This window comes from Panthera uncia, chromosome B1 (genome assembly GCF_023721935.1).
Source record: "Panthera uncia isolate 11264 chromosome B1, Puncia_PCG_1.0, whole genome shotgun sequence".
Classification (NCBI taxonomy): Eukaryota; Metazoa; Chordata; class Mammalia; order Carnivora; family Felidae; genus Panthera; species Panthera uncia.
The window spans coordinates 55,587,882-55,610,378 of record NC_064811.1 but is presented as its reverse complement, the minus strand read 5'-3'; the positions used below and the strand labels follow the sequence as shown (position 1 = coordinate 55,610,378).

The 22,497-nt window shown below is 36.8% G+C and overlaps 1 protein-coding gene across 1 annotated transcript; it reads right to left on the bottom strand.

Annotated features, from left to right (window-relative positions):
• Positions 1–7,444: 7,444 nt before the first annotated feature.
• AMTN (amelotin) lies at positions 7,445–22,129 on the bottom strand. The gene is made up of 8 exons (XM_049630584.1): positions 22,076–22,129; positions 18,899–18,982; positions 17,711–17,776; positions 16,700–16,789; positions 12,452–12,487; positions 11,306–11,332; positions 8,349–8,613; positions 7,445–7,646 (listed from the first exon to the last, which is right to left on the bottom strand). The coding sequence occupies exons 1-8, from the start codon at positions 22,127–22,129 to the stop codon at positions 7,636–7,638; spliced, it is 633 nt and encodes a 210-aa protein (XP_049486541.1). The 3' UTR covers positions 7,445–7,635.
• Positions 22,130–22,497: the final 368 nt, after the last annotated feature.

Sequence of the window (22,497 nt, the reverse complement as noted above, 5' to 3'; positions counted from 1 at the left end):
GGGATACTTAGTTGGAGGAGTTGTGGAATATTGTTTCCTCCTTTCCAAATCACTCCCATTGTAGAAGGTATCAATCACTTATTTATTTTGCTCATATGTTCTCTGATTTTCCTTAAGTGTTGTCCTTCCTCAACCTTCTTCCTGAGTTCATGGGTTCTAACTTGGATTTTATGAATAGCTATCAGATTTGAGACTAAATTTATTTCTAAAAGTGCCCTGTTCCCCTGAAACAGCTATTGCTCTCTTTTCCTTGGCTTGAGTTGGTTCACTACACTTCTAGTTTTTCTGTCTCTGGACCACCAGGGGGAGGTATTTTCTATCCCTTGGCCTGATAATTTCTAGCAAATCATATCAATTGCAAATATTGTGGGCTAATAATTTTTTATTTTTTATTTTTTTGAGAGAGATGGAAAGAGTGAGAGTGGGGCAGAGAGGCAGAGGGAGAGAATCTTAAGCAGACTCCACGCCCAGTGCAAAGCCTTACATGGGGCTTGATTTCATGACCGTGGGATCATGACCTAAGGCGAAATCAAGAGTCAGAAGCTTAACTTAGTGAACTACCCAGGTACCCCTGGGCTAATATTTTAAAATACCAACAAATGTTTAGGAATCTTTAAAAAAATTGATAGACCCTTAAAAAAAAGGTCTTGGGTTTAAAGAAAAATTGAACAGAAAGTAAGGAAATTTCCCCTTTGTCCTCTTTCCCACCCCAACCTTTGATCTCATTACTAATATCTTACATTGCTGTGGTGCATTTGTTACAATTGATCCAATACTGATACATTTTTATTAACAGTTTTCCATAGTTTACATTAGGGTTCACTTTTTATGTTGTAGATTCCATGAGTTTTGATGAACAAATGTCTAATGACATGTTATCTATCATCTCAGTATGATACAGGATAGTTTCATTGACCCTCTGTGCTCCACCTAGTAATCCCTCCCTCCCTCTGAACCTCTGGCCACCCTGATCTTTTTACTATCTCATGGTTTTGCCTATTTCAAAATGTCATCTGGCAGGAATCATATAGTATGTATTATGCACAGATAGGCTTCTTTTCACTTTGCAATACGCACTTAAGTTTCCTTCAAAAGGTGGATTTTTCATGGCTTGATAGCTGAATAATACTTCACTGTTTGGATGTCCCATAGTTTGTTAATCAGTCTTCTACTGAAGGACATCTTGGTTGCTTCCAAATTTAGCAATAATGAATAAAGCTGCTATAAACATTTGTATGACGATTCTTCAGTTTTCAACTCATTTAGGTAAATACCAAGAAGTGCAATTGTTGGATCATTTATTTAAGAGTATGTTAAGTTTTGGACGAAACCACAAACCTGTCTTCCAAAGTTGGCGATACCATTTTGCACTTCCACCAGCAACAAATAAGAGTTCCTGTTGCTTCACATACTCCCCAGCATTTGGTATTATCAGTGTTGTGGATTTTAGCCTTTCTAATAGGCATGTAGAGGTATTTAGTTTTTTCCTAAATTTGTAATTTCAGGCATATGATGTTGAACTTTTTATCTTTTTCATATATTTATTTGCCATCTATATATCTTCTTTGGTGAGATGTCTGTTCATATTTTTGTCCACGAAAAAAAATTGTATTGTTGTCTTATTGTTGAATTATATAAGTAGTTTGTATATTTTGGATAATAATGCTTTATCAGTTTTGCTACTATTTTCTCCCAGTCTGTGGCTTTTTTTTTTTCATTTTTCTAACATTATCTTTGCAGAGCAGAAATTTTTAATTTTAATTTTAATTAAAAAATTGTTAATGTTTATTTATTTTTGAGAGGGAGAGAGGGAACAGGGAGCGGGCAGAGAGAGAGTGAGACGTAGAATCTGAAGCAGGTTTCAGGCTCTGAGCTGTCAGCATAGAGCCCGATGCAGGGCTTGAACCCATGAACCATGAGATCATGTCCTGAGTTGAAGTCAGATGCTTAACCAACTGAACCACCCAGGGACCCCTTTAATTTTAATTTTAATTTTAATTTTAATTTTAATTTTAATTTTAATGGACTTTGGGTTTTCTTCTTCTTCTTTTTTTTTTTTTTTTTTGGTGTTGTATCTAAAAAATCATCCCTATACCCAAGGTCACCTAGATTTTATGCTCTGTTATATTCTGGGTAAATTTAGGTATATAAGTCATTTTGAGTTAACTTTTGTGAAAGTTTTAAGATCAGGGTCTAGATTTGTTTTCCTTTTTTTTTCTATTTTGTTTTATTTATTTATTTTTTGCATATGAATGTCTAGTTTTTCCAGCACCATTTGTTGAGAGGATCATCCTTACTTATTTCTGACATTTTTTGTATCTTATATGACAATGATTTTATAGTATCTTTTTTTTTAATGTATAGAGAATAAAAAGATAGAAAAGAATAGAAAGATGATTTGGTCTTTCCTGTAGCATTATTGATAAAATTTTATCTTTGGAAATTTAAAAAAGTTTCTTCCAACTTTATAACTTATGCAAACCCAAGTTCAAATGCTAGGTTCTCTGTGACCTTGGACATGTGACTTATACTAAGCTTTAGATTTCCCATAGGTTAAAAGGAATTTTACTTTAAAACCTGTGGCTCTTCTTAAATCTAGACTTGCACTGTCCAATGTGGTAGCTACTCATCACCTGAGGCTATTGAGCCCTTGAAGTGTAACTAGTTTAAATTGAGATGTAAATGGAAATTCTCATTTGATTCCAAAGATTTAGAAACCAAAAAAAAAAAAAAAACAAAAAAACCCAAAAAACCAAAACCAAAACCAAAATCAAACCAAACCAAAGCAAACCAAAAGCAAAAACAAAAACAAAACCGAAGAGATTTTTGTTTAAGTCTAAAATAGGCTATTAATTTTTTATGTTGCATATATGTCAAAATATGCTATTACATATATATGTTGTGTTAAATAAAATGCATTATCAAAAATTTAAAAAATTTTTAAATTTAAAATTTTTTAATGTTTTATTTATTTTTGAGAGAGAGAGAGAGAGACAGAGAGACAAAGCATGAGCAGGGGAGGGGCGAGAGACAGGGAGACACCGAATCAGAAGCAGACTCCAGGCTCTGAGCTGTCAGCGCAGAGCCCAACAGGGGGCTCAAACTCACAAACCCTGAAATCATGACCTGAGCTGAAGTCAGGTGCTTAACCGACTGAGCCATCCAGGTGCCCCAAAATGCATTATCAAAATTAATTTTACCTACTTCTTTTTACCTCTTTTATGTGGTTACTAGAAAATTCAAAGTGACCTATATGGCTCAATTTATATTTTTATTGGATGGCATTTCTTTAGACTTTGGTATCCATTATCATGTCAAGAGTAAATTAGAATTCAGTTTTCTAAAAATATTCTGTTTTGTACTTCCTAAATAGAATGCCCTAAGTATATATTATTTCCCTCTTCTTTGGGCTCCAAGAAGAATTTGTCATCTAAAAAAATGTTTTTTGACGTTTATTGATTTTTGAGACAGAGAGAGACAGAGCATGAACAAGGGAAGGTCAGAGAGAGAGAGAGAGAGAGAGAGAGAGAGAGAGACACAGAATCTGAAACAGGATCCAGGCTCTCAGCTGTCAGCACAGAGCCGGATGCGTGGCTCCAACCCACAAACCGCGAGATCATGACATGAGCCGAAGTCGGACGCTTAACGACTGAGCCACCCAGGCACCCCTTGTCATCTAGAATGAAGTAGATATTATTTCATTTTGCCTTTTAATGAGGACATAAAAAGGATTAATGTAAACATAACACAAAGCACAGGGAAAGGAGGGCAAAGCACATGTCTAGATCTAGGAGACAGAGGTGGGTTTATAATGAAGCTAATGAAGTTCAAGTTCACGCTGCAGTGCTCTTCACTTGTATGGGTTCCTTCCCAGCCCCTGAGAGGAGAGGAGGCTAATAATGTGCTCACAGAATCTTATGTTTTGCAGCTCTTGAAATAGTTAGATATTTTAATCACAACCAGTGAAAACATTTGACTCTCTCACCTTGACTTTCCTTTCATCTTACTCTATCTGTGTCAAATAGCATTGGGGTGATCACAGGGATTTTGGGGACGGGCCTAAGGAAGGTTGATGTAGGGACATATTGAATTTGGGTTTAGTGGGGTATATTTATATGGGTTGTGAATAATTAAGTTGCTCTGGTTGTTTCATTTCGCACATGGCTCTTGGGAATACTCCTAACTGTCCTCCCCACCCCTGCCCCAGCGACTCAACCCACCAAATTTTGGGACACCAAAGTGAAGGCAGTATGAACTTGTCTTGTGGTGCTTGGAAGCAGAAGTATGTGGTAAGGGAAGAAAAAAAAAGTTCTGTACGATGTTTAAAGACAGAGACTGGTCTGCGGAAAATTTTACCGATCAGACTGTAAAGTTGACAGCAGGTTTCAGCTTTCACTGGTGCTTTGTTGAATGGGAAGATCTCAGTTGCCAAGAATAGATTTAATACTGCAGCACATACAATTACATATTTACTATAGTTTTTTTTTTCTTTGGTGGGAATTGAACGAAACTGATTGTATCAAAACTACTGTGTTTGTAGAATAAGAATGAGAAGACCTGTGTGTGAAGTCACACACCTGTGATAGGTCACCATATATTTTCAATATAATTCCAGGGAGAAGATTAAAAAAGAATGGATGCTACAATGCTCAAAGTTGTTCTCAAAGTTTGGTGATGATCCTTGGGGGTCCCTGGTATCCTTTTGGTACATCAGTGAGTTAAAATACTTTTGTAGTGATACACAGATTATATTTTGCCTTTCCATTCTCATTTTCTCAAGAGTATTCAGTGGAATTTTGAGCAGTTATGTATGTGATATTACGACAGATACATACAGATTGAATGCATAAGTAGGTATGAGAATCCTATCTTTTTTTTTTTTTTTTTTTTTTTTAAGTAGTCTCCACACCCAGCATGGGACTTGAACTCACAACCCCTGGAATCAAGAGTCTGATGCTTTACCGACTGGGCCAGCCAGATGCTCCGAGAATTGTATCTTTTGTTAAGTCAGACATGAGAGAAATTTCAAAGATAAATCCACTCTTCTCACTACATTTTCTTAATTAAATAAGGCTTTCTCATTAATAAAACAGTATTTTCATTATTTTTATTTTTTTAAGTTTATTTATTTATTTTGAGAGAGAGAGAAAGAGAGAGAGAGAGAGAGAAACAGAGAGGGAGAGGCAGAGAGATGGGGGGAGAGACAGAATCCCACCCTCACTGTCAGTGCAGGGCCTGATGTGGGGCTCAGACTCACGAACTGTGAGATCATGACTTGAACCAAAGTCAGATGCTTTGGGTACCCCAAAAACAGTATTTTTCATGTAAAAATATGTTATTTGTACCAACATGTAATTTATTTATTATTGATGTCTTTAAGTGAATGGATAACTAAACATTTTTAATTTCATATATTCTTAATCTCTACTGTCAGGAGCACACTGTATACACTGTATGTTAGCCAACTTGACAATAAATTATATTTAAAAAAATAAAAAAGAAAAAAAAGAAAAGATGTAGAGAAATATTGGTAGAAGTACATCCACATGGCCATTTTAGAGAATAATTTGCCAATATATATCAAAATTTTAAATATTAAAAAGCATATCCTTTTATCCAGTAATTCACTTTCAGGAATCCATCCTCTAGAAATTCTGGCTCTGGGATGCCTGGGTGGCTCAGTTGATTAAGCATCTGATTCTTAATTTCGGCTCAGGTCACAAACTCAGTTTGTGAGTTTGAGCCCCACGTTGGGCTCTGTGGGGACAGGGTGGAGCCTGCTTGGGATTCTTTCTCTCTCCCTCTTTCTCTGCCTCTCCCCTGCTTGTGCACTCTCTGTCTCTGTCTCTCTCTCTCAAAATAAATAAACTTAAAAAAAAAGTTTTCAATGATCAATTACATGATAATTCCATTAGGTCCTCATTTAATTTTGTTGAAAGCTAAGAACAAGAAACTACTGAGTTGCAAAAGGTTATTTTCATTCTCAACATCAGCACCAATATTTGAAATTCTTTGTTATGTATCTTGGAGGTGTTCTATGACAGAGCAATTTCCCACAGTGAGATTGGTGGTAGGTGAGACAGTCCTTTTTTGGGTAATGTTGGGAAAGAGACTATGTAAGGAGAGAAGGAGAGAAGGAAGAGGAGACGTTCTCGATCAAGGTCAGTCTTTGCAAAACACACATGTGGGGGTTAAGAATGGAGATGTCACCCTCAAAACCATCTGTTTGTAGCCCTTGGAAAGTCTTCATGTTCCTGCAGGAGTAGCATGCTCCAGGAAGACACCCGGTCTAGATTGTCTAACTGGTAATCATACAACTAAACTGATAATTAAAGCACAGAGAGGAAGGATAGGGACAAAGGGTGGATCTCAAAGGACAGATAATTTCAATTGGTTACAAGGCTAGTAAAAGTTTATAGTGGTGTAGAGTTCGCAGAGCACTTTTATGCACTATCTACTTGTGTAAACCTTGTGGGACATTTATAGCAGGGTTTTTTGCTCCCATTTTACAGATGAGAAAAATGAGGCTAAGAGAGAATGTGTTCTTTTTTTTTTTTTTTTTTTTTTTTGATAATGGGTCATCCAGGAAACCATTTGATAGCTCTTTTAATTAGTATCACATGGCACTAATGGAAAAATAGTTTTGGAAAATTCAGTCTTGATTTACTCAATTTGGCCATGAAAACTTTGACAGTTTGTAAGTATATTATTCATACTCTGCAAATCTGAAACATTGTGGCTAATAAATGGTCAGCCATTAGTAAATCTTTAACCACCTGAAAAGCTTATCATGGCATATATATTTGGATTTGTTCCATACTGATGGGGCTGAGTCAAACATAGTGAGAGATGCTATGAAACCTATCCATGTTTTCCCTTTGTGGGGCTCTATTGTGGTTTCTGTGAATCCTTTCCATTCCTTCCCACTCTGAATGAACTGTGGTGGTCTGAGTTATAAACTCATTCAGACTAAATTCTACCTTTTAGATGTGTGGAGCAAGAGAATCACTTTTAGTGATTACTTCATGTCATTTCTCACTTTTAGATATACCAAAATAAAGCACTAAATGCCAAAATCCCCAACTCTGTATTTAAGCAACTTGAGGACAGGCAGTGTGATTTACAATTCTTTGTTTCCACTTCATATTTTGGGAGTGCTTGTAGAAAATTAAAGCTGTGGCTCTTATGGGAGAGAGTGGGTAATAAGTTGGTTGTGAGGAAATCAGAAATTATCTTCACATTGCTCAATTTCCACTTCGTGACTGCAGTGCCTCCTACTCCAAAGAAAGCCCTCCATCTGGAACATCATCTAAGTCCTGATGTAATGCAGTTTCTGAAAGGGTCCCACTTTCTTCTCTCCCCAAAGAAGAAAAAAAATCAGTTTCAAAATACATTTAATACGTATACTTTCCAAGTCCAAGGTGGCATAACGTTACATTTCAAAGACAAATTTATCCATTTGTTTTCAGAAGTCATTATTCTCCAGGAAGAATATATTTTCTGAAACTTCAAGAAAGTTAGGTAAACTAAGAGTTTCTTCTGATACTCTCTAGTGTGTCTCCATCTATTCCATGATATGATCAGTGAAAAAGATTTGCATTTGAGGCGGCTTAGTTGAAAAAAAATTGAAACAGCTTACTGATTTCCTGGAAGAAAACAAAACACTTTTTAAATGTAGGTAAAAGCATATTGGATTGAAACATTTTTACTTGAGATCAAAATTTCTTTTCTAGGAGTATCCATCTCAAATCATTCTTTTGTTCTTTCCAAGGACATTTGGTTCCAGAGATCTGTACATGTTAAATGATTATTTCTGCTTGTTGGTACTTAAAGAGCTTAGTTTTGCAACATTTCTTAAGTCCCATCTCAAGATAATGGCACATATGTTCACCTACTGTGCTAAATCCTATCTATTACTATGACTATTACTATAGACAGGAAGTATTACTGCTTCCAACACTAGGTTAAGAAGGTTCTGTGTCTCATCCATGATGGGTGAGTGGACAAAAGTATCATGATTGATTAACTGTGACTGCTGCGGGCCTGCGTGTGTTTGGGAGTCAGAGGGAGGTGAGAAAGGGAAAGGATAGTCTGTTTCCAAATACTCCCAGATCAGACCTAAGATAGAAAGTATGTTATGCCAGCAACTAAATGTCTCCTTTCTGGGTTGATACAATAGAATTGGTGGCCCAATAAAAATACTCCCTCACAGTACTGGAACCAACTGTGAGTGTTAGGTATAGGGGATCCCTGGTTTTATTAGGATCTGTACTGGTCGAGGCAAGACAACTCTGCTCCCACCCTGCAGATGACTTTCACAAGGCATTTTCCTGGCTCAGAGTATTTACCATTTGGCGGCCCTGTGGTGGTTTCCTGGGTAGTGTGCATGCCCCTTCGGATGCCTGCAGGGGCCGTCACTTCAAAGTCATCATCTGTGTCACTAGGAGTTGGAGAGAAGCCTTCTGAGGTTCCCTGGATGGCAGGATTCATTCCTGCTTGCCCTGCAGGAAGGATTCCATTCTGGGCATCTGGATTAGCTTGACTGTTGGGCAGGATGGATCCTGGGAACAGGGGCTGGAAAATGAGGCCTGTGAAGATTTGTGGGGCCATTGGCTGGAATGAGGAAGGGAAAATGCAAACAAAGTCAAAAGACACATTTTAATGCTGGTCAACCAGTCTTTTCTCCTTTGAGGGTAGCAAGTTGAGGTAGGAAACACAGGACCAGAAGGGTAGAGTCAGACAAGATAATCAAGATTGGGCATTCCTTAGAGGAAATGCCTCCTTCTTTTGAGCAAGGCTGATGCTGGTTTTGTGACTACAATTCCATGTTGTATCAGAAAGGACACGTTAGAATCAAGCCAGTCATGGGAAAAGGAATAATGAAAAATTTGTTCATCTCAGGTGTACGTGGAGATAGAACTAAGGCAGAAAATCCATACTATTATGCTGGGCTTTCTCTCTGCTATTAACCTAAATTATAGTCTCTCTTTTGCCCAAAAGTTTTTAAAGTAATTTAAGATACTAAACATTAATGGAAAAATTAATCCAAGTAGTCAATCAATCCTCATCTCATGGTTGGCATCTCTTCAGGTTTCTTTTGATTTATTTTTCAAAGGCATTGGAATATTCAGTTAGAAATATTTCTCTTGTCATTTCAACCACTTCTTTATTCCTTGAGGCTACTCAACAGAATTCCTATGGATAGGTCTGTCAATGATTTGCACACTGGAAATAAATGTTGCTGCCTGCATTTATTTTTTTTCCCCTGGAAAAAATTACTGTAAGAATTTCCTCCTAAGAAAAAATAATTTAGTATAAACTGGATTTGGAGAGAATTCAGGCGGGACTTGTTCTCTGAAACCCCTTAGCTCTGATAATATTGACATTGAGTAAGAAGGGTTGAGGGCTCATAATTAAGATACAGGTCATTTTCTTTGAGCATAGTTCTTAATTGTAAGTTTGTATAAGAATGGCCTGAGGGGGCGCCTGGGTGGCTCAGTCAGTTAAGCATTTGACTTCGGCTCAGGTCATGATCTCACAATTCATGAGTTTGAGCCCTGCGTCAGGCTATGGGCTGACAGCTCAGAGCCTGGAGCCTGCTTTGGATTCTCTGTCTCCCTCTATCTCTGCCCCTCCCCCACTCACACGATGTCTCTCTCCCTCTCAAAAATAAACAAACATTAAAAAAAAAAAAAAAAAAAGAATGGCCTGAGAAGTTTATTTAAAAGGTAATTTCTAGGCTTTATTGTTAGAGAGATTCTGATTGAGCTATTTTAGGGAAGAATCCAGAAATCTGCATTTTTTTTTTTTATCAACACCCTGAGTTGTTTGATTTGCGAGCCAACACTAAAGTTTTTGAAAACACTGTCTTAGATTTACCAGGTACTGAAACCAGAATTAGACTTATGGCAGATGAGAGACAGGAATAGAACACAGATGTTTTCAAGCTGGGGGTCATGGCCTCCATAGATTTGAAATAAAGAAGACAGTAATGCCCATCATTAAAAAATAAGATAAAAAGAATAGACTATAAATTACCAAGTGCATTCTCTACAGTAAGGGTAAATACTATTTCATGAAGTGTGTCTGTGTGTGTGCATGTGTGTATGTGTGTTATGTTAGCTGCATGAAAAATATAGCGTTACCATGAGTTTTACTGAAAAAAAGTTTGAAAACCACTGGTATAATGGATCGAAAAATGGCTTTTGATCCGAATATACTGTTTCTTGACCTTGGGACCTAAGGTGCTTGGGTTCTTTGAGCCTCAGTCTTGTTACCTATAAAGTTGGGTTACAACTCTGTTCTTTGTGTTCTTGTGGACTGGCTGGCTCAGTCCATAGAGCATGCAACTCTTGATCTTGGGGTTGTGAGTTCAAGCCCCACTTTGGGCATAGTTTACTTAAAAATCTGTACTTTGTCACTTGGTGTGAATTAAAGGCAATGTATGTAAAAGATCTACCAAGGTACCTGTTACACAGAATTGGCTTAATGACTGGTAGATGTGGATGTTCCATTGTTGCAGAAAAGCCCCATTACTTGATTTTATTTGTGAACAATCTAGCAAATCTCTACCTTTTTCATAATAGAAAGATTTCAAAGAAACCTGTCTTCCAAGATACTGCCTCAACTCTTAACTTCAGTGTCATGTTTAGATACCGCATTAATTCAAGTCATTTTTTTTCTGACATGACTTAAGGGGAAATGTATAGAAGTGTCTAATAATGGCAAGATGAGTTTCATTTAGGTTCAGCCCTCTAGTTATTTCTGTGGATAGGGAAGAGTTCATCCATCACTATAAGATGCTAGAAAAAAAACATATTTTCATAAAATTAAAAATTTAAGCCAAGAAAATGAATCTTTCTTTCAATAAATATCAATATGTACATTATTATACATTGTATGACTTTTGATAATTTAGAATCCTAGATTTTAATCTATGCATTTTAAAAATATGCATTGGATTTCTGGATAGAATTGAATTTGATATCAATATAGAGAAAACAAAAGCTAAGTCAAATGAATGGAAAAGTATCTGGAGAAGGATAGTGAAATCTTCAGCTAGACAAAGGATAACTTAATGCAAGGACCTATAAAAATGTTCAGTTTATAGAAGCATGCACGAGGGTTAGCAGGTGTGGTCAAAAGAGATTGTGTGGGGACAGAAAGAAGGATTGTGATAGCAGGGAAAAGAATTTGAAATGCTAGTAATTTTATATATATATATATATTTTTTATATACATTTTATATAATTATATATGTGTGTGTGTGTGTGTATATATATATGTATATATGTATATATTTTACCAATTCTTCTGAGCTTAGGATGGTACCCTAAAAGGACAATAATAACACAAGTTATTAGACAAATTTTAATATATTTGAAGCAAGATATGTATAACATAACTTAAAAACTTAAGATACTTATAAAATTTGTAAAGAGATATTTAAAAAATTTCAACAATATTTTAACTGCCTCTGTGACTTGTGTCATATAATTCAAGCTGGCACATGATATTGGACTGCTAACACTTATTATCTGAATGATGTGAAGTCTTCTGCATTTAAAAAATTATAAATGTTTCTATTATTAAGTAATACATGAACATTGGAGGAAACTTGGAAAATGTAGAAAGCAACAAAGAAAAAAAGTATAATGCCATTGTACAGAGTTGGATGGATTTTCTTCCAGATGTTTTTCACACATGTCTTTTTTCCATAATAGAAGTTATGTCATTTATACAATTTGGGTCTTACTTTTTCTTTTAATACTACATCAATAATCATTTAACCTTACTAGTGACAAAATCAAATAAATAAATATCCTTTTTGGATGGTCACAAAGTATTTGCTCTATGTTGTACCATTTACTGAAACATTTCCTTTTTGTTTAAATTTAAATTGCATCCAATGTTTTTCTCCACTACAAATATTATTATTTTGATGGATATGTTTGTAAATAAACTTCTGCCGTATTTCAGATTATTTCATTTGAATGTGTTCCTAGATGTGGAATTAAGAATTGATATGAACCAGGGGCTTGGTTAAGCATCTATCATCTCATGTCATGATCTCACGGTTCACAGGTTCAAGCCCTGCATTGGGTTCTGTGCTGACAGCTCAGAGCCTGGAGCCTGCTTTGGGTTCTGTGTCTCCCTCTCTCTCCCTGCCCCTCCCCTGCTCCTGCTCTGCCTGTCTCTCTCTCTCTCAAAAAAAAATATTGTCGTTAAAAGGTTGTTTTGAATACTGAGATAGTATATAACAAATAACCAGATGCCTAGAACAGTGCCTGGTGTGTAGTAAATGCTCAATAAGTGTTAGCTCATTACTATCAGTGTTCATACAGTGCAAAGTAAACAGGAAACTTGGCAACTATCTGGTGAATTGAGGCAGGATGACATATTTCACACTAAACTGATTTAAAGTAAAAATCACATTGCAAAACAATCTTACCTGGGCTCCAAGGTGTGCTACAATAACTGGCAACATCTGAAAAAGAGTGAAAAATTCAATAAAAAAATATGTTCAAAGCAGATGATATAAATATAGGGACTTTCTTAAAAGTATACAATATGCCTTGAACAAATATTTGTTACCAATGTATCAGCTACAATCATAGAGGCCCATAGAGTTGGATGGGAACTGGAACTCATCTGATGTGTAAAAAGCAGATTCAACCCAGAGGGATTTGGAAACTAGTCCAAGGCAGCACATTAAGGAGGTAGAAGTTACTAAATTGGACGAGAAAAACTAATTTTGGTCTCAAGCTATCTCCAAACTGAAAGTTATTACAAGTAATCATGAGGATAAAATGCATGTATTTCTTTTATATGGCACCTCAGAAGAGACACTAAAAAACAGATTTCTAAAATACAAAGATTTATTGAAGCAAATATATTTAGTCTCATAATGGTTACCTGGATATTTTGCTGTTAAAATAGAGCACTGGTAGAAAATGATGGATGATGTTGTTCTATAATCTTGATACCGGCAGTTCTTAGAACTGAGTGAGAAATACTTTACTGGTCACTGATAATCACACGAATGTTATTGATATGGAGAACAAAGGCAAAAGAAATGTAGATAAAATTAAATTTCCACGTAACCTGCAGCCCACTGACAAATACTTGAGGCTGGCAGAATATGACATTCCTATAGGAACTCCCAATCTTAATGTTAATACTTTGCTAGAGGAAAAAACGACCTTAGCTTGACAATAGCTAGGCCTCCAGGATCCTATAAGTCTTCTTTAACATATGAAAACCTCTTGCGAACTTTTCTTTTTCTCTGCCCCTCCCAACTTAAAAGTATATAAACCAACAGCTTCTTGCAATCCCCAGGACAGCCCTTTCTGCCCTCAGTCCTGTGTCCCGGTGTGGTGCTTTAAATATAACCACTTTTTTGCACCAAAAATGTCTCAAGAATTCTTTGTTGGCCATTCACTCTCAGACCCCCACTTCAAATCACATCATTATGAAGTTTTAGTTGAAAAGATTTTGGTGAGGGGGTTGGTATTCTCTAGTACTCTAAGAGTTAACCTAGAGTTTGTCCAAGAGAACTAGGCTTTTAAAGTTTATTTTAATCTCTATAGAAATTCACATAGTGTCATGAAAGTTATCAAAATGGGGATTTTAATACTAACCACACCAAAGATGCAAAAGTCTTATGAAATGGACTCTTAACTTTGTTATTTCCCAAGATAGTTTGCACAGTAATATCCATAATGCCAAAAGGTACATGCATTTAAGTATATACATTTAAGAAAAAGTTTTACTGTCAATCAGATTCTTGATTACTGACAAAACAACCGAGTAATCTTCAGAATGGCAATGGGAAAGTGGGTTGAGGGGAAGGGGTGCTCAGGATTTGGAAAAAAAGCATAATTACAATTTCTTCTTTAAAGGCCAATTTGAAGGAACGAAAAGATACAAACAAGTTTTTTGGTAGAGAAATTGTTTGAAATAAAAATAGCTAACACTTCTGAGTGTTTACTGTGTGGTAGGCACTGTTCTAAGTGTTTTATGTTTATTTGCTCATTTAATTCTTATAATAGCCCTAGGGGTAGGTTCAACTTTAATTCCTATTTTAAATCATGAGGAAAGTGAGCCACAGAGTGGTGAAGTAACTTGACCATACATGTAGTGACTAGGGAGCTGGGATTTGACCAAAGTTTTATGGTTCAGGAGTTCACTCTTTTTTTTTTTTTTTAATGTTTACTTATTTATTTTGAAAGAAAGAGTGTGCATGCAAGCAGGGGAGGGAAAGAGAGAATCGCAAGTAAGTTCTGTGCTGCCAGCATGAAGCCTGATATCAGGTTAGAACCCATGAACCCTGAGATTATGACCTGAGCCGAAATCAAGAGTCAGATGTTTAACTGACTAAGCCACCCAGGCACCCCTGGCATTCTTAACCATGTTGGCTTTGGGTTGATAAATGAGAGCTGTGGACATGTGCCCAGGTTTCTGGCAGAGGATATAAGCTACTCTGCATAGGGAGAGGCAGGCTCCAAGGAGCTGGGGCAGCACAGGAAGTCAGGTATGGGGACCCTTGGTGGTGGCATATCCTGGAGACACTGAAGAATCCCTACTGAGAATGGGGATTGATTTATATTATTGCATGTTGGGAGCATGCAGTGTCAAACTCAGTCTACTGAATCTTTAGTAACTTCTGTGGTGCCTACTAATGCTTTTGACTCCAGTGGATGTTTGTTGGTGAATTTGAAGATGTACTAAATTTGACTTCAAGGTTGAAGCAGGGTGACAATTGAAACTGAAGCTGGGGAGTTAGCATATGGATTATATCAGGGGCATGTGTTAAGGAGATTCTCATTTTATTTGCCTGTCTCTAGTCTTTTTAGTCTTTCTCTAATATGTATGTAAGAAATAAGCACTGACTGATAGACAAGATACATCTCAATATTAAAAAAGAAATGTAAAAATTAGTTATGTCACAGAATTTCACAAATATGAATAAATGAAGCAGTATAGAGTTTCCTGTGTTATTTTGGGTAAATGAAAGTACAGAGAAAGTACTTAGTTGCATATGACATAAAACTTAAGTTGAGCAGCTTAAAATTATTTTGTCAGTTAAACTCAGCTTTGGTTATAATTACTCATTAATTTAAGCTCGCTCTTATTAAGACCTGGAGGTGTGTGATAGGAAGATTTTAGAATATATTGGTCCATTGTTGTATTCATGTTTCATAATTTGGGAATGTGTATTAAAAGTCTTACATATTTGTATGTCTTTCGATCCCCAAATTCTGTTCCTAAGAACTGGTCATAAGAAAATAATCATTGACATGATCAAAGACTTAGTTAAAGGATATTCACTGTAATATTGTTTATAGAAGCACACATTTGGGTGAAAAAAACTCCACAATTTTTACAATATGATGGAATGCTACGCAATCATTAAAAACCATTTTATTAGTGAATATTTCAAAATACAAAGACTATTAAAAATATATTAAGTGAAGGGGGCCTAGGTGGCTAATTGGTTAAGTGTCTGACTTGATTTTGGCTCCATGATCTCATGGGTTTGTGGGATCGAGCCCCCTGTTGGGCTCTGCACTGGGCATGGAGCCTGCTTAAGATTCTCTCTGTCCCTCTCCGCCACCCCCTCTCAGAATGGATGAATAAACTTAAAAAAAAGAATTCTATCATATATGCATATATATATGTATATATATATGTATATATGTGTATATATATGTATATATATGTGTATATATATATATGCATTTTCTTTGAAAAATGTACAATACTCATATTTTCTTAAAAAAATCTACTTACATGTGTAGAAAAAGGACTGGAAGGTCATACCATAGAATGCTGACAGTGTTTAGTTCTGGCTGATAGGATTATGAGTGAATGTTCTTTTTCTTTTTGCTTTCTATATTTTCATAATTCTATATAACTTACATCAACTATATATGTAATACGTAAAAATCTTCTACAAAAATGAGACCATTATGTGGGAATGATAAGGGCTGAGTTCATGTGTTTATCTATGAACAACTTAGTCTAGCTGTGAAGGGATCATTGTGTTTTTCTCCAGAGTCACTAAGCTTATTTAGAGAAGTTTTAAGAAGGTAAAACTTGGACTTTGTCTGTAGGTAAAATGCAACACTTTTGACAGGAGTGATGCCCCATGTATGTCATTTATATCTTAGTGGGGGAGGGTTTTTCAGGGTTTTTCCTGAAAACAAGTAATGATGGGAGGGGAAAAGGAACTAGAGAGTCATTGAGCACTTGAGAGGAGGCATGAAAAAAAGGGCATAAACAGGAGACTGGATTTGCTGGGAATAAACTTTATCCATCTCTTGATTTCTCTTTGGGATGATTGTGGTCACCCAGGAAGTCCTCTATGGAAAACAGCAAGCAAGAAAAGAATCCTGCTACCTCTCAGTTTCTCCCCTTATATTCTTGACTTTTCAGTCTTCTACAGCTCTTCACATTTCCCTGTTACCCGCTACAAATGTATTCTAGAGAGGGTATCAGGTTGCGTGCTTGGCTTTCCTTGTGTGTTTTCATCAAGAACCAAATTGCCAAAGATGTTCTATGTTCAATTGGACATTCCTCTGTAAATTTCTGGGTGAAATTTTCGAGAACCTTAAAAAAAATTCTTTCCTCCCCTTTAGGGTTCCACCTGATAGAAAATGCTCTCCCTTGTTGAACTGAACTCCTGTTTTGAACTTACTTGGGCTTGCAGTGGCTGTTGTGTATTCAATCCCCCCAGGGTCAGTGGGAGGGTCTGGGTACCAGGCGCCAGCCCTGCAGGAGGATTTAGCTGTAGGGCAATGAAAAAGATTGTTATTGTGTTGTTTCAGGTTGGCCATTCAAGAAACCAAAATGTATTTACCAAAGTTAAAATATGTTTAAAGGACAGGTTTGCTATGCAAATATATGTGTTTAGTATGCAGACCTGAAAAATAGTATGCAATATACTATTGCCTTAGGAATTAGGTATAGAGATGAAGTTCAAAGACTTACTTAGTGTACTAGTACAGCCATAAGGTCCAGGACTAACTTTTCCCATATTAAGTTTTCTTGGCATTTAACCCATTTTCTTGAGGATTACTTACGTGATTTTATCCTCATTTTCCCTTTTGGCCATAACAATGGTTCCTGGGATTTTTTGATAGCTTTCTTATAAAGACATTAATTCCTTTATAGGTATCCCCATAAAAATTGTGAAGGTCACAGTGAAATATCTAGTCTGAATGTGGTTTAATACTATGTTTCTGATCTTAACAATCAAAAAAGGAATTTATTATGTTTCCTCTCCCAGAGTAAACCATACAGGTAATCCATGAGAAGAGTGAGGATCTTTCTACCCCTTCTAGTTTTCTTTTGTCTCTAGTTTTCTCTTGTCTAGTGGTCATAGCGTTTGTGTGGGTGTGTGAACACTGTAGGGTGCAGTGAGGAAAATATGTTGGAGGAATGTGTAGAGGAGCTTGAAGGAGAGCTAAAAAGAACAAAAGCAGCAAAGACACGAAAATTTGATTAATTCTTTTAGAAACCCTCTTGCTAAGTAAAACTTTGAATGATGTACTGAAGAGCATCCAATGCTCCTACTTTTTTTTGTTCTCTTTCAACTTATCTACGATGAATGTGTGTGTGCGTGTATTTGTGGGAACACACACATGGACATTAAACATTATGTATTGCATTTAACAACGGATATTAAAGTGATATAAAAGAGTCTTACCAGCTGCAGATCTGCGCCCAGTGTGATCATCTGTGTCAGTGGTATTAGACTTAAAGAGGGGAAGACCTGCAGGGCATGGAAACTGATGTGAGACCAGAGCTTGTCTGTTGCCACCATGCTGTCCGTGCTGGATATTCTCAAGTACCTATACTCCCATTACAGGTGGATTTAGGTAGATTTAGGATGAAGGTAAATGGAGGTGAAGCTTGACTCCTTCCATGGCCCTCAGAGGTGTCCTAGCAATGTGTTGAGTTTAAAAGTGTGTCAGTGCACCTGGGTGGCACAGTTGGTTAAGCACCCAACTCTTGATTCTCTGGATAAAGCCCTATCTCAGGCTTTGTGCTGTCAGTGTAGAGCCTGCTTGGCATTCTCTCTCTCTCTGCCTCTTTTTGCTCTCGTACTCTCTTTCTCAAAATAAATAAATACTAAAAAATATGTAACTTACTCTCATTTCTTATCTCATAGTAAATTATACACTTTAGTACTTAATTTCACATAGCTAATTTTGTCTTCTTTTGCTTAAACAGCATCCCCAAATTGTATAAGCTTCAGGTTCCTTAGGGAGTGAGATGGGCTCCTGACTTGAGTGTTCTCTAATGTCCACAGACTAAAAAGAGAACTTTGCACTTTGTTGTTATAGTACTATTTCACAACATTTAGAGGTAGGTAAGGAGGGATCCTTTAGAGCAGAACCAGGGTTGGATTGAGAAGGTGGAAGCCAAGAGATGATGCAGTTTTCAAAAATATTTAAATATGTTTTAAAGAAACAGATTTTACAGTGATATAAGCTTATCAGTAGCAATGGAACTTAAGAAAACTATAAGGAAATACGCAGTTATTTTTATAGATTACCTCTTAATCCCTGCTAGCTCTGGCAGATATCACATACAACAATGTCACAGTATTTCAAGGACATTGATGACCACGCTTTGTCAATAGGTGTAGCTATTGCTTTTACAGAGTTTACTATTGGTTGCTAAACAATAAGACAAAAGAAAAAGAATGAAGATATTTTGCTTTTCTTGCTCAAAAATTTCAAAAAGTTTAGTCCTTTTTGTTTTTTCTTCCCAAAAGGAAGCCTTTCTCTCTTGTTCGGGCATAAGACTATGTAAATCTTGATTTTAAATTCCCCAGTCTTAACATGTTTCCTTTGTTGGCTGCAAATGTTCTGCATTGTAGGACTCTTACCTGATTTAGCTGATGTTGGTTTAGAAGAGTTGCCTGATCTAGAGCCAGTTTTGTTGGAAGTCCCAAAGCAGGGTTGAGCTGTGTCTGCAATTAACAAATATTAGATGAGGCAGGAATGTGTCTGAGATTTTGTATCCATTTATTTCCAGGATGTTACAAGTTGTCCCAAATGCACAGATGTCTCTGGAGAAGTTTTAGTTCCCTGGAAAGTTTGGTGTGTGACAGGGGATGGAATTGTAGAGTCGAAAAATGTGAGACCAGAGAGGTGTGGTGGGGAAGGGTCTACTGTGGGGTCAGGCACATAAGTTCTTATGGTAGTTCCTAGGCTTCCTTTTCTGTAACTGCCTTCCTCCTTTTTTCAGGACATGAAATACATAGTCTGCACCTTAACTCTGTAACATTTGCTTTTTCCCAATGTCTGAAGGTAAGCTGCCATAACTTCTACTCCGTTTTCATGAAGCTTCCTGCTTCTGTCTTGTGCCTGACAAATCATTTCATGTAATGGAGATTCAATCTCCTTCTTGGCCTCCTAGTGTATTAAGAATAACCATTTTGCAGCACCTGGATGGCTCAGTAGGTTGGGCTTCCGGCTCTTGGTTTTGGCTCAGGTCATGATCTCACGGTTCAGGGGTTTGAGCTCCTCATCAGGCTTCATGCTGATAGTGGCGAACCTGCTTGGAATTCTCTCTGTCTCCCTCTCTCTGCCACTGTTCTGTTCTCTCTTTCTCTCAAAAATAAATAAACCATAAAAAATAGCCAACGTGTAGGGGTGAAATGTCCTTGACACCCACATCATCTGGTTGTATGGTTTTGTTCTATAGACGAGGAAACTGAGGTCCACAGAAGCAAAGTTACCTGCCCAAGGTGATACGGTGAACGGCAGAGCCATCCACCAGGATCCCTGCAAGTTCTCTTAGTCCTTGAAGAAATAAATCCTTTTTCATTAGCTTCTCTGCATTCAGGTAGAAGCTCCCTGGCCAGGTTGACTCCAGTTTGCCTATGCTCCCCGCTGCATCCCAGAGGGCAGCGTGGTATGGCCCTCCAGCGCTGCATCAGCCATTGGGTAACTTGGATATATCCTGAAGCTTCTACTGACTGGTTTCACTCTGGACTTACCCCTTCAGTTGTAAGAAGTAAGATTGTCCTTAGAGGTTCCCTTAAGCTGTGAGATTATGTAAGTGTGTTTTTCATCCCCTACAATCTATTGTCAGCATGGCAGCCAGAGTGGTTCTTTGCAAACGATAGTCTGGTTCTTTCACTTCTCTGCTCAAACTCTGCATTGACTTCTATTTTCACTCAGAGTAAAAATCAGAGACCCTACAATGATCTGAAAGTCCTCATGCCCTGGGCCTCCAGTGTCTCTCTGAACTTTCCATCCCACCCCATTTCCTTTTGCTCACTCTGCTGCTGTCTTTGGGACAGATGTTTGCTGTCTTTGGGACAGATAAGGCTCATTCTTGTCCTAAAACCTCACCTCTACCTGTTCCTTCTCTCTGCAATGTTCTTACCCTAGACATTGGTTCACTCCCTCACCTGCTTCAAGTCAGTGCTTGAGTGCACTGTTTTATTGGTCAGGGTCACTTACCCTGGCCTTTCTCCTAAATATGCAACTTGTCCCATCACCAATGTGTACCCTATTCCCAAGCTTTGGATCTACTAAAAACAATCACTAGGCTGTTTGAAATGTCTACATTTAAAAATTGATTCATTTTTATGGCTTTATGATAATTTAATAAATTCATCTACAAATAATAAAAAATACTTTGTCTATGTGTCATGATTTTTCATTTGGTAAATATCACTACTATACCTTATAGACATGTCAGTGTCACATCCCACATCCCCTGTACCACTCACACTGCTCTCACGTCATTGGCTGTTAGCAATCTGCATTAACCTGTATGCCACTCCTGAGTCAACCTTGCATGATAGCTGTGCTCCTGGAAAGTTTTATTTATCTTGAGTTTTTACAAGTAGTGTGGTAATTTAAATACTCCATAGACACCCTATCTAGAAAAACTTTTTGGTAAATTTGTTTAAAGTGAAAAATCCATGTTTTGTAAAAGAATTACTAATTTACCTTGTTTCAAATTATTTTTTTTGTGGACAGCTTCTTTAAAGAGGGATGTAGGTATATATGGAGTGAAATAAGGAGATTGGTTCTATCCTCTACCCATAAATTCACCCTGTTCATCTTCTTCATAGAAGTAATCATAGTTATAATTTATAATTTAACATTTCTTTAAAAAATATTTAATATCTACAATCCTTGTGAACACCATGAAGGGTCATGTCTTCCCCTCTGCCCTCCATTATTGTGTCTTCAACAGCTAGCACAGGATTGGGTACATAGAGAGTTTTCACTAAGTATTTGTTGATAGCATAGATGATTATAGACATGTCCAGTGAGTTCAACTATAAATGGGTTTTTTCGATTCTTCTATTTCACAGAAAATTCTTTCTAATTTTTTCTCAGTGTACATGCTCAAGCAGCTCAAATGGTCAAAGGGAAGTCCATCGAGAGATCCAAACCACCCACACGTACGTCTATAAAATATTGGAGGACAATTGAAGTATGTGTTAGAACACTGGTGCTCCTTCCTTTCAAAAACTTGTTAAATGTGAACGTATTTTTCAGTGAAATGTTCTAAGTAAAAAATGTTAGCCACTTTGTAATATTCCCTTGCTGTTGTGCAATTTGATAACCTTTTTAGAGTTTATATACTTGCATAATTTGGTAGCCTTTTCAGAGTTTATATAGTCTACATGCTTCATGCTTCCAATTAAGAAAGTCAGAAAGTACACTCTACCTCTTTAGTCATGAGAAAATAATCGATCGCCAAGAAAGTCTTAAATTATTTTTGGAAAGTAAAATAATTATCTACTTTGAGTAGGTGTAATTTAAGCATTCCTCCCCTCTCCCCCCGGTTTCTACCTATTGTTCTGCCAAGATAATTAAAGTTCTATGTTAGAGTGGATGCATTTTTAAAATCTAAGAATTTGAAATATGCACTAAACCGTATTAGTTTATCATTTTTCACTTTGGAAAATAAAAACAGAAAACGAAGGGAATGGGTTACAGGACAGAGCAGTTTTGATGGAATGCAGGAAGAAAGGTCTACAAGCAGAGGGTGCTGCTGAGGCTGGTTGGTAATAAAATAAACATATTGCACTTACTGGTAATGACTGAGTTGATCCTAGAAGATAAAGCAGTAGAATCATAGTCTTCATGTTTCAAAATGCTGCCTATAATAACAAAATGATGTCACTCTTTCACTCTATTTTTTCCCCCTTTTCAGAGAAGATTTAAAAAAAAAAGTTCTATTTGAAATATCATCAGTTGATGTTACCTTTCTCTCCACTCAGGAAAATGTACAGGTAAAACAATATCCAAAGTCCAGTTGATTTCTCCAGTTTCTGTGTTGAATAATTTTACCCTTGGATGAGTTGTAAGTTGTAGAAGGAATTTAAACTCATTCCAGGAGGCTGGCAACTGAGACACCAATCAGGACTTAGCTGTCCGTGAAATCATTTGGTTTCTCTCATTTCCCAACACTTCATTAAGTGAGTTATTAGCTGCAGACATCATATTACCCAAT